The sequence below is a fragment of the Bemisia tabaci genome, chromosome 10 (assembly GCF_918797505.1).
Source record: "Bemisia tabaci chromosome 10, PGI_BMITA_v3".
Classification (NCBI taxonomy): Eukaryota; Metazoa; Arthropoda; class Insecta; order Hemiptera; family Aleyrodidae; genus Bemisia; species Bemisia tabaci.
In genome coordinates, this window is record NC_092802.1 from 26,418,304 (window position 1) to 26,428,982 (window position 10,679).

General features: G+C 38.8%; 1 protein-coding gene across 1 annotated transcript; it reads right to left on the reverse strand.

Annotated features, from left to right (window-relative positions):
* Window positions 1-2,234: 2,234 nt before the first annotated feature.
* On the reverse strand, window positions 2,235-9,398 carry LOC109044609 (uncharacterized). The gene is made up of 4 exons (XM_019062430.2): window positions 9,236-9,398; window positions 7,700-7,880; window positions 4,929-5,146; window positions 2,235-3,574 (listed from the first exon to the last, which is right to left on the reverse strand). Exons 1-4 carry the CDS (start codon window positions 9,293-9,295, stop codon window positions 2,753-2,755), a joined length of 1,281 nt encoding a protein of 426 aa, XP_018917975.2. The 5' UTR covers window positions 9,296-9,398; the 3' UTR covers window positions 2,235-2,752.
* Window positions 9,399-10,679: the final 1,281 nt, after the last annotated feature.

Sequence of the window (10,679 nt, forward strand, 5' to 3'; positions counted from 1 at the left end):
TTCCTTGAATAACAGTTGCGAATCCACGATAGGACACTAACACGGTATCAGTTTTTCATTTTAGATCGTGCAAATCTGTCATATTTCCGTCTTTAGGCAATGGTCGATCAGTGCACTTAAGGAAAAATTGCCATGCAAAAATTTAGGTTTGTATATCAGAGAGTGAACGAATTTTGAGAAAATTTATGACGTAGTAGGTTCTGGGAGATTTTGTATACATGAAATTACTATAAATTGTTTAAATAATTAACAAAGTCACAAGTCTTGTCAAAATTACACCACTTTTGGTTGCTACTCGTATAAAGACGTCACAAATCGCTATAAGTGTAAGCAATTGAAAGATTTAACAATATTGGTCTAATTATACAGTTGAATATATTCAATGCACTAAGAGTTTTTCTTTGTTTCATATGTTGCGCGCATCAACGCGCACAGAGCAAATTCGCAAAAATTTCACAACTTTCAACGTTTCTGTCCTAAACGCGGTGATATTTTCTAGGACATAGTGAGAGCTATGTTTATTATTTGCACCTTGACGGCATTGCTCCTTAAAATTTGATCAATCCTGATGATTGACAGTAACACGTTGAATATATTTTCTTCAACTGAAAGGACGGGAAACTTTCGGTCTGTTGAAGATTAATCATTTTCCTTTATAGGCGATAATGGACATATTTAATAGTCATGCGTTCTTTAAATGTTTTTTTACGTAGCATAACCGTGATAAGTCGAGGATTTTTTGCATGTTTTTTTTTACGTAGCATGACCTTGAAAAGTCGAGAATTTATTTCATTGATTGAAAGTCAGAATCAACAAACCAATACTTATATTATTTACTAATAGTTTTGGTTATTAATAATCCAAGCTTTCGTTAACTTAATTCAGTATTTTGTATACATTTGCTCAAGAAAAACTAAGAAGTCTGTTGTGTTGTGTCCAGTTGTGCCGTTTCAGCTCTACTCGTGTTGATATTTTTTCAGGTCATTGTGAGACCCTTTCGCGCACTGACAGTATTCAATTTAAAGTTGTATGTATCCTAATGATTGTCAGTAATCTGCTTCTGAAAAGTTGGGCCGTTGAGTACCAAGCACCAGCCATTTTTGTTGATGGACGATAATGGACATTTTAGCTGTCATGTTGACAGTCAAAGTGCAAAATCATGTATGTCAATCACGTATTTCAAAATTTCTGTTCCTATCTTATATTCTTGTAGGGAAATAAGCCAACTTTAAAGCTTAAAAATACAGAATATTCTGCTAATATAGACGAAAATTCAATCAAACCGAGAAAGTTTTCAAGGAATGACGTTGACTAGTTTTCCAGCGAAAAATTAAGTACGACAGAACGTCTGCAACGTCTCAAACGAAGATACGTTGTTTCTTTATTTGGTCATCGATGTGGTTGTTTTTTTTTTCTTATCTTTTTACGGAGCGTGACTTTGATTGGTCGAGAATTTCAGCCGGCACGAGAAATTGCTTCATTGATCGAAAGTCAAGCAATATGTCGTCACCTTCCGGCCAAAATATCGCAAGCTGCATGCGACGGTTTAAAATTTCCGTCACCATTTTATTTTTTCAACGAGAAATTGTTCAACGAAGCTGTTCGAAAATTTCACCGAATTTTCTTTGCGCTGCCGATATAATTCAATGAAATTTTCAAAGAAATGCAACCAACGATATCTCTGCAAAAAAATAAAATGACGGCGGAAATGTTTAAACGTCGCTTGTGATGCTTGGGTCGGAAAGAGACGATGTGCGCATTTGCTCAAGGAAACCGAGCTAAGAAATTAGGCACCCTCAATTTCCTCTGCTGAAATGCAATCGGTACGTCTCTGATCGTTGCGTTGCTTGTGGCCTGCAAATGACATCGTACGTTTTTTTACTAACCAGGAACCGTGAAATCTTTTCTATTTACCAATCTGAAACCAGGATTTCAACAACAAAATCTTTCCGATGCTCTCCAATGTGAAAAGTGTATACATTTATGTCGTACTTTTTAGCTTCATACATTCCTCTTTCAATTGTTTCAAGATATTTTCTTACACAGAGAGAAATTTCGACACAAAAGTTTGATTCATACGGGGAGTAAAACACAAAATCAAGAGATAATGCCAGCTATGACGTGCTGGCACACCGTTTACTATGATAGTTCACATAAAATTAATACACAGCAATAATTTTTCCAAGTGTAAAATCGGTAATTTGGTGGATGTGTGAGGAAAGAAATAGTCCGGATTCAAAGATGCATCGATCGAACTGTATTAATGTCATAATACTCCAGCGGAACCCTCCGAGATCAATTAGACTTGACTTTACAATAAGGATAGAAGTACAAATTTTTGGCTCATTGATAAAAGCACCTCCCTACATTGGAAAACTAATTGCACCCATATTCGTTCTGAAATGAGCCGAAAATAATGGCTCTTCACTGCAAAACGAATTCCAATTTTCCTCCGCGTCCAAGTATTGGCGGATTCAGCAAATTGGCAACATTGTTTTTCTCCATTTAAACCTATGGAAATGTATCGATTCTTGGAGAGGCCAGGCGCTCCGACAAGAATTTACCGCCTACCTGACATAAGGGCGTAACTACTTTCTGCAATGAGCCTTGTCCTCCATGGAATTCAATGATTTTCCGGGCTCATCTCACTGTGTAGTTACGCCCTTATGCCAGCCAAGCGACGAATCGATTATTTAACATAGTTTTTAGTTGAGGAAACCCGGCGTTGCCAAATTGCCGGATCCGCTGGCATTTAGCCATCGAAATGTAACGGATGGGGGACGAAAAGTCTCGGCTCCTCTTTTTTCGGTTCGCTCGGGACTAGTTTTTTTGCCATCGGGGGTTGTGAAACTTTCGAGAAATTAACCCTGCTGCTGTCTCTAATGCGACCACTAAACACGAACGGGGTGAAGAAAGCCTGACCACGACTAGGTGTCGGTGGACTTGAAGAAACCATTATTCGGTCAGGGGCAACCCTACGACTTGAATTCGGACTGGAGACAGGTTCGAATGGGCCGATAACGTTGCCAAGGTCTTCCTCGGACAGGGTAGTTTTCACAGGATTTCTTGAATTCGGACTGGAGACAGGTTCGAAAGGGCCGATAACGTTGCCGAGGTCCTCCTCGGACAGGGTAGATTTCACAGGATTTCTTGAATTCGGACTGGACACAGCTTCGAATGGACCGATAACGTTGCCAAGGTCCTCCTCGGACAGGGTTGATTTCGCAGGATTTCTTGAATTCGGACTGGAGACAGGTTCGGATAGACCGATAACGTTGCCGAGGTCCTCCTCGGACTGGGTTGATTCCGCAGGATTTTGTTTCTCTCTCATAGTCTCTCCGAAGCAGCCCAGTTTCTGACCGACAGCCAGCGCGCGTTTGACGGTTTGCAAAGCGCGGGTGCCTTCGCGCAGGACGTTCACGGCGGAGTCAGCGCTGTGCTGGATTTGGTAGATCTCGCGGCGGAAGGCGTTACGGACAGCGGAGAGTTTGTTGTACGCCGACCGCTTCACGTCACTCAGACGATAGCCACTGTTCCTCGTGTTCACGCCTTCGGCGACTTTTCTGAAATCCACCTGTTGGCATGTAATAAGTCTCACTAATCGGATCGCATTCAGCAAAAAGGAACCAGCGCGATTACGGTAAAATTTTGCTTCTTCATAACTTTCTAAAATAATCCAGAATAGCAGTTAGTTTTGGCTTCCCACCAAAAAAATGTCAATTTTAAAGGGAAACAATTGTGTAAATTTTAATACTGTATGTATGTTAGGTATTTTTCAAAGAGAAGTAGTTGCACGATTTTGGAAATACTGAAACCGCGGTGGTTCTTTTTTGTTGAATGCTGTCTGACTGGTATATGATCGAATCTCAAACTAAAGTTAAAAGCAAGCTGATACCGCGCAAAAAAGCCGCAACTGTACAGCGTGCTGATTATCGAAATTGAATTACAAAGTTGTAGACAAAGAAGACATAGGAAGCATGAAGCCTTTGAATTTCAGACAGACATAAATTAATATAAAATTTAACACTCACTAGTCCGAGGGTTTGTTAATCCGACTCGTTTCGACAATGGACCACTAGACAAGGTACGAATTTCAGCATTTTGATACATGTTTCTTAACCAAAATTTCACGTAAAACACGATACGCACAACGAAAATTACTGAAATTATTTCCTTACGAAGATATTTGATAATTCTTGATGGGTGAATTGAAACCACATCGCGCGCTAAACGTTATCATGGACGTTCAGCGATATAAAAATCTGGCAACCTCGGTCTTGACGCTTTGGCTCAGCTATAGCAAATTGTTTATAGTTTGAACAACACATGGTGGGAAATGAATATTGCTCGATTGCGAAGCTTGCTGAAACCGCTGTAGTGCGTGATTTGACTCACGTAGAGCTTTGAGTTTCTTGTGAGCGGCCAGTTCAAATTCCTCATAACCAATGTGAAATAAAAACGTTAATATCTTCGTTAAGAGTTGGTTCCAGTAACTTTTGTTGCGCGAATCGTGTTTTACTTAAAATTTTGGTTAAGAAATACGTATTAGAATGCTTAAATTCGTACCCTGTCTAGTGGTCCATTCCAGTCATCTTCAGGGACGCGACTCCTATGATTAACAAACCCTCGCGACTAGTGAGTGTTAAATTTTATATTTTAGTCTGTGACTAGTCTAGTACTTTTCAAAAGTTTTTAAATTTGAGAAATAAATGAACTTTGACATTTTTTTTTACAAAACTTTCAAATATACGCTTGATTACTGGACCAAATTTCTCAAGAATGAATCACCATCTCAGGGTCATTTTAGGAGCAAAATGTGCGCCATTAGTTTCCTCATAAATATAAATGGTTTTATGGATGAGCCAGAAAATGTGCTCCTCGTTGCAAAATGAATGTTGATCAAAATAGCAAGAAATATACATTCATACCTGAGACTTGTCTTTCTTCAGATTTTCCAAAGCGTCTTCGAAATTTTCGTCGTTGTTCCACGGGTCATCGTTCGTTACCTCGATACTCTTCTTAAGGGACTCAACCTGCTCCGAGAACTTTTTGGCAGCCTCACAAATCACATCTCTTACACCGTCTGCTTTACTTTTAACTATGACGGATGAGTCAGTACTCAGAGCTTTCCTTAAGGCATTTTCAACTGCAGAAATGATTTAAGATTGAAGTGAAGGCAATTAAGGGCCAGAAGCGGAGCCAGCAATTTGGCAACAACGAATTTCTTCCATTTAAACCTATGTTAAATAATCGATTCTGGTCAGAAAACCGGACCCCTCCAAGAATCGATACATTTCCATGGATTTAAATTGAGAAAAAACTCTGTTACCAATTTGTCAAATCCGCCAATGGCAAGAGCTTAATGGAATAATTAAAGAGTTTTGATTATCGATACTATGACCGATAGTGGGATTTTGTAGGTTAGCGAAGGTGGTACGGTCATAGAGCATTACGGTGGTTTTTCAAAGCTTTGAAGGACAATTCAATAGTCACGCAATCAATAGATAAAATCTGAATTTTAGGGCTTTCCTTAAAAATATCCAAGCATCATATAACGCTGTTTAGGACGTTAGGTATTTGTGCACGATTTTTTACCCGGGAAAATTTTGAAACAGCTTTATAAACACGTCCCGAGTAAATACTGCAAATCAGAGGGCAAAAACATGTGTGATATTCACTCGAGGCGTACTTTTGGAATGATTTGAAAGTATTCCTCGGTCTTTTGTGTACTTGACGTACCGAAACATGATGTGATACTCAGAGATATTTGATTAATATCCTTCAATCCAGAAATTATCAACTGATCCATCGACCAAACAATCGTTCCAAAGTGCCAAACATCCACACATTCAGACGTTGAATCCTTTTAGGTAGGAATTTCAATGACCTAACGTATTTTGGTTCAAGGAAGCAGCGTCAGCCGCACATATTTTATACACATTTCTCAGCATTAATAAAAAAAAAATGTGACACAACATAAATTCAATTGCTTTTCTCGAAAATTGTTGCTGTGAAATATTTAATTCGTTATTAAGTAAAGGATTCGATCAGGATGGAAGGATGGATAGAGCAATTAAGGACAGGATCATCCAGGGCAGGAGAGCCATCGCGATGCTGAACGGGGTGCTCTGGGATCAAATCATCTCAAAGGCAAACAAGCACCGGATATATGATGCCATCGTTAAAAGTATCTTGCTCTATGGTAGTGAAGTGTGGCCTTTGACGAAAAGAACGCAAGAAATGTTGAGGGCAACTGAAATGGATTTTTGGCGGCGATCTGCCGGCATTTCGAGACGGGACCGTGTCCGTAATGAGAGAATTCGCCAGGTGATGAAGGTTGAGAAAGATATCGTGCACGACGTCATGTCCAGGCAGTTATGCTGGTATGGACATGTGCAAAGAATGTCGGAGGAGAGGTTGCCCAAACAAGTTTTGGATTGGGTACCACCTGGGAAGAGGCGACGGGGACGTCCCGTAAAGGGTTGGCGGCAGGGCGTTGACGAAGAGATGTTGCGGTGTCAGTTGCCCGATAACCTCTGGGAAGACAGGCATATGTGGCGTTTGGGTGTCGTAGAACGCCAGAGTGCGTTATAAAGCGACTCTATATATATATATTAAGTAAAGGACGCATTATTGTTAAAGCATTCTCAAGGTGAAACGCGCTATTTAAAAAAAAATCGGTTCGACATGATCTAACGTCACTTAATATTCTATGTAATCAACATCATTGGCAGCATAGAGTGGATCGTTGCAAGTTCGCGCCATCGCGCCTTCAATTTTGCAGACGCAACATGGACATCCATCAAGTACGAATAGTTGTATCTCTGCGCCGTTACAACTCTCGTCCGTTTCTTCGCTCTATTCAATTATGTATTTTTCTCCGTTTGTGTTTTTCGTAAGGGTGCGGTTCGAGCGCTCTGTGAGCAACACAGCACGAGAGACGTATTCGGGTTTCGTTAACTTTTCTCTCAAATCTGAGCGAATTAATCAACTCACGGACAGCATAGGGCGAGGCATTGCGAGTTCACGCTTCACGCCATGGCGCCTTCAAGTTTGCTTCTATGCAACATGGACATCCATCAAGCACATATAGTTGTATCTCTGCTCTCTCATGAACGCGCCTTATGGTGTTTCTTCTTTTTGAAATCCATTTTATGGTATAAAATACGAAAGCTGGTGTTTTTATTGTTTCCGATTTTGCTTGGAATGACTGTGCAGTATTAAAAACAAAATTGCAAACAAAAATTGCGAAGCTATATATTTTTTTCGTTCTGTAAAGTCGTCAAATTGCAGATAAGGGGTTTTGTTCCTTTGGTATCGATATGCGATGTTTAATTTCAGCCATTAATGTTTCCCAATTACAAAACATCTCAAGTGTCCAATTATCCCATAATGGAAACATGATTTTTTGGCCCGAGGTTTTCTGTATATTCCCTAAATCTACCTGTCCTTGTCCTATGTAACTTTGCAATTCTATATAGGTGGATTGCACTTTTAAACAATTTTGTAGCTTCTTAAAGCCTAAAACGGCGAATACTGTCTAAAGTTATATAACTATGGATTTTGCGTGGCTTTTTGGGATTGTCACATTTTTATCCATTTTCTGCCATATTATTTTATTTTCAGAGCTGCAAGAGCGAAAGATATCCTACCGTGTGGGTTAGGAGTGTTATCATAATACAGTGAAAAACTTGAGTACCTGATTCTCTGTTATTTAGACGGCTGATTTGAGCGAAAGCCGCTGAAATAGGGCAGGCCGCAGCATCCTTCCAAATAACATGCGAAACTTTTTGAGCCACGGAATCAGAATCTAGAAGATGTGCGTCTCTCGAGAATGAACTTCTTTCTGACCCATACGTGTTGCCGGAAATTCCAGAGAGCTGCAAGTTATGGTTTTTAGTAAGTCTTTCAAATAAAGACACAATAACTTATGGTTAACTATGGTTATGGTTTTTAGTAAGTCTTTCAAATAAAGACACAATAATGATATTCAACTTCTCAATGCCCTCCCACTTACGTTGAAACTATCTTTCAAGAACGATCATCACAGAGCATTTCTAAACTTTTAAAAAATACCGTCAAAATTCTGCATTCTACCATCTAAATAAGTTCCTTGAAAAAGTTAATGAAACCTAGAGAGGTGATGAAATATTACTGTTTCTGATGATTTTATAAAGAAACTAAAAACTATCTATGTTTCATCTGAATTTTGATTTACAATTTGAAACAATTTAGTTTTGGACGGACCTTGGATATAAGATGAGATCATTTCCTTCTCAATATTGGTTCATAGTGCTGTTTAGAGAACTTGATTTAATTCCTTCTTTGATGTACCAAGAGTTATAAAATTAATCACAATCTCGACTCGACTTATGATAAAATACCGCGGTGGATGACGCCAGTAAACGAATTTTTCAAAGCGCGATATCTCGGTTAATATTGAACGTAGAGAATTGCTGTACGTACAAATTTAATTATTTTTAGCCGATCTTCAAAAACCAAACATGAAAACACGATTCTGTGCCCAGTGCAACTGACCAAAGTGGCATGGAACTTAAGAAAGAAACTAAAGATTGGAAATTTCAGTGAAATATTTCATGAAATTTCACGAGGTTGTGAAATATATCATATTTTTCAGGGGCTAGAGTATGCAAACCGCACAAAAATAGAAGAAAGCCACAATTTTTACATTTTGGGAAACATGAAAAGGAACCGGTTTTTTTTTTTCAATATCTTTCATACATTTCTGAAATTTCAAGATTTTATTTTTCATGAAATTTTGCCATCCTGCAACTGACACATTGTGTCAGAGCAGCGCTCCAGCGACTCGAATTAGAACTTGAAATGAAGAGTCGATTTACCACCGGGTCTCTTGCACTACTAAAATACAAAACCACAAGTCTTGCCCTTTTTAGGAATTTACGAGGATATCGACGGTGAAACTACCAAACCACGTATCTCGGTTTGCGACGTCGCAGACTTCCTGTCATACTTTATTTTTCAAATGAAAAACTACTTAACATCCAGTCTTAAAAATTTCTGTGATTTTTCCTCTTTGTGCGGAGAAAATTCCGTGAAAATTTCAAGGAATGATATTGATTTGGTCTCCTTCAAAAAAATAAAATGTGAGCGTAGATTTTTAAACACCGCAAACGAGATACGTGGTTTGGTAGTTTCACCGTCGATATGGAGCGTCTCTGTAAGGTTCTAGAACTGATTTAAAATGAGAACGTACCTGTAAAATCAGGACCAGGTTCACCACGCTGAAACCACCCGCGATATTAACACCCATCATCAGGCGTCAAACCAACATGAGTGGATCGTATATACACCTTTTAATTTTACTTTTATAGCAGCTGACGGAATAGGTTAATTTCATTTTTTCTCCCGTCCCGTTCAGAAGCACGCAATTAACTACCTGATTTGTCATGTGTTCGTAGGAATTGCAAGTGGCGACGATTTTTTTTTTGCTCAATTTGCGAATCATTAGGTAGTTTATGACGTAGGAGGTTTCATTAGCGTCAGTGTATGACTGCCATACTGAGGAAAAACTTCATATAAGCATCAAAACGTTGCCAAATTTCTCCCGATATAAGAGTCATATTTGAAGGGATTTCTGAATTTTTTTTCCTTGACATTTTTAGATACTGTAGACTTTATTGCAAAAAACAATCGCTCTCAAAGAATACAGAGTATGTATACATTTTCCAGAGAATTCGTGCTTTGTCAATGGAAATTTGACAATTCCAAAAGGCTCATACGAGAGTTTTTTCCTCCTTTTTTTAGCACAGTTCTACGAGCTCTTCGAGGTCGCAACCTTTGCGTAGGCTGAACCGATGAAAAGTCGGAACCTTAAAAAAAGTTCTATTCGGGGAAAAGTATGATTTTAAACTGAACTTTCCAAGGAAAAACGCTTAAAAACCTGACAAATGGATCTCGTTACGCAGAGGAGAACTATATTTTTTGAGCTGATGTTACATTAGACATATGTATTGTAAATGTATTAGTTTTTCCATGCGAATAAGTACTTTTATGAATGGGTAAATATCTTAAAGGACCAGATTGATCTGGGTTTCCACAGAATTTAAAGTAGCATTATCTGCGGGTTGATTTTTGACATTGACAGACAAGGCGATAGACAGGGAAAGCGTAAGGAGTATGGAGCGATTCTATTGGTTAATTTCGGTGGTTCTTACTGCCTATGGGAGAAAGTGGAAAAATAATGTCTCTCGTGATTTGTTGGCTCCTTTGTATATGCCAACCACTCGCTTCCGCCAAAAGGATCCGTCCATATCCTTTTTGTCTTTTTTGTCTATCGCTTTGTCTACTATTTTTAACAATCAGCCGCTGGTTCCCTAGATGATCTAAACAGTAGAGTAAGGTAATTTAAAACCTGATGGGGATATTTCTTCGCTTCATGACATTATGCGAAAGGAAAGAGGAAGTTTGAGATATTTTTTGAAAATCATCGGTGAGAACCCACATTTTGACTACATTTTGCAATTTGAAACTATTAATTCTAGCCCGGTTTAAATACAACGTATGTGCCATTAGTTTCCCTATGCACATAAGTGTTTTTCTAGAAGAGCCAGAATTTATAGTTCCAAATTGCAAAATGCGGTCCATTTTATATTCGGGTACATTTAGCGCGAGAGCAGCCCAAAAAATGCATCAAGGAG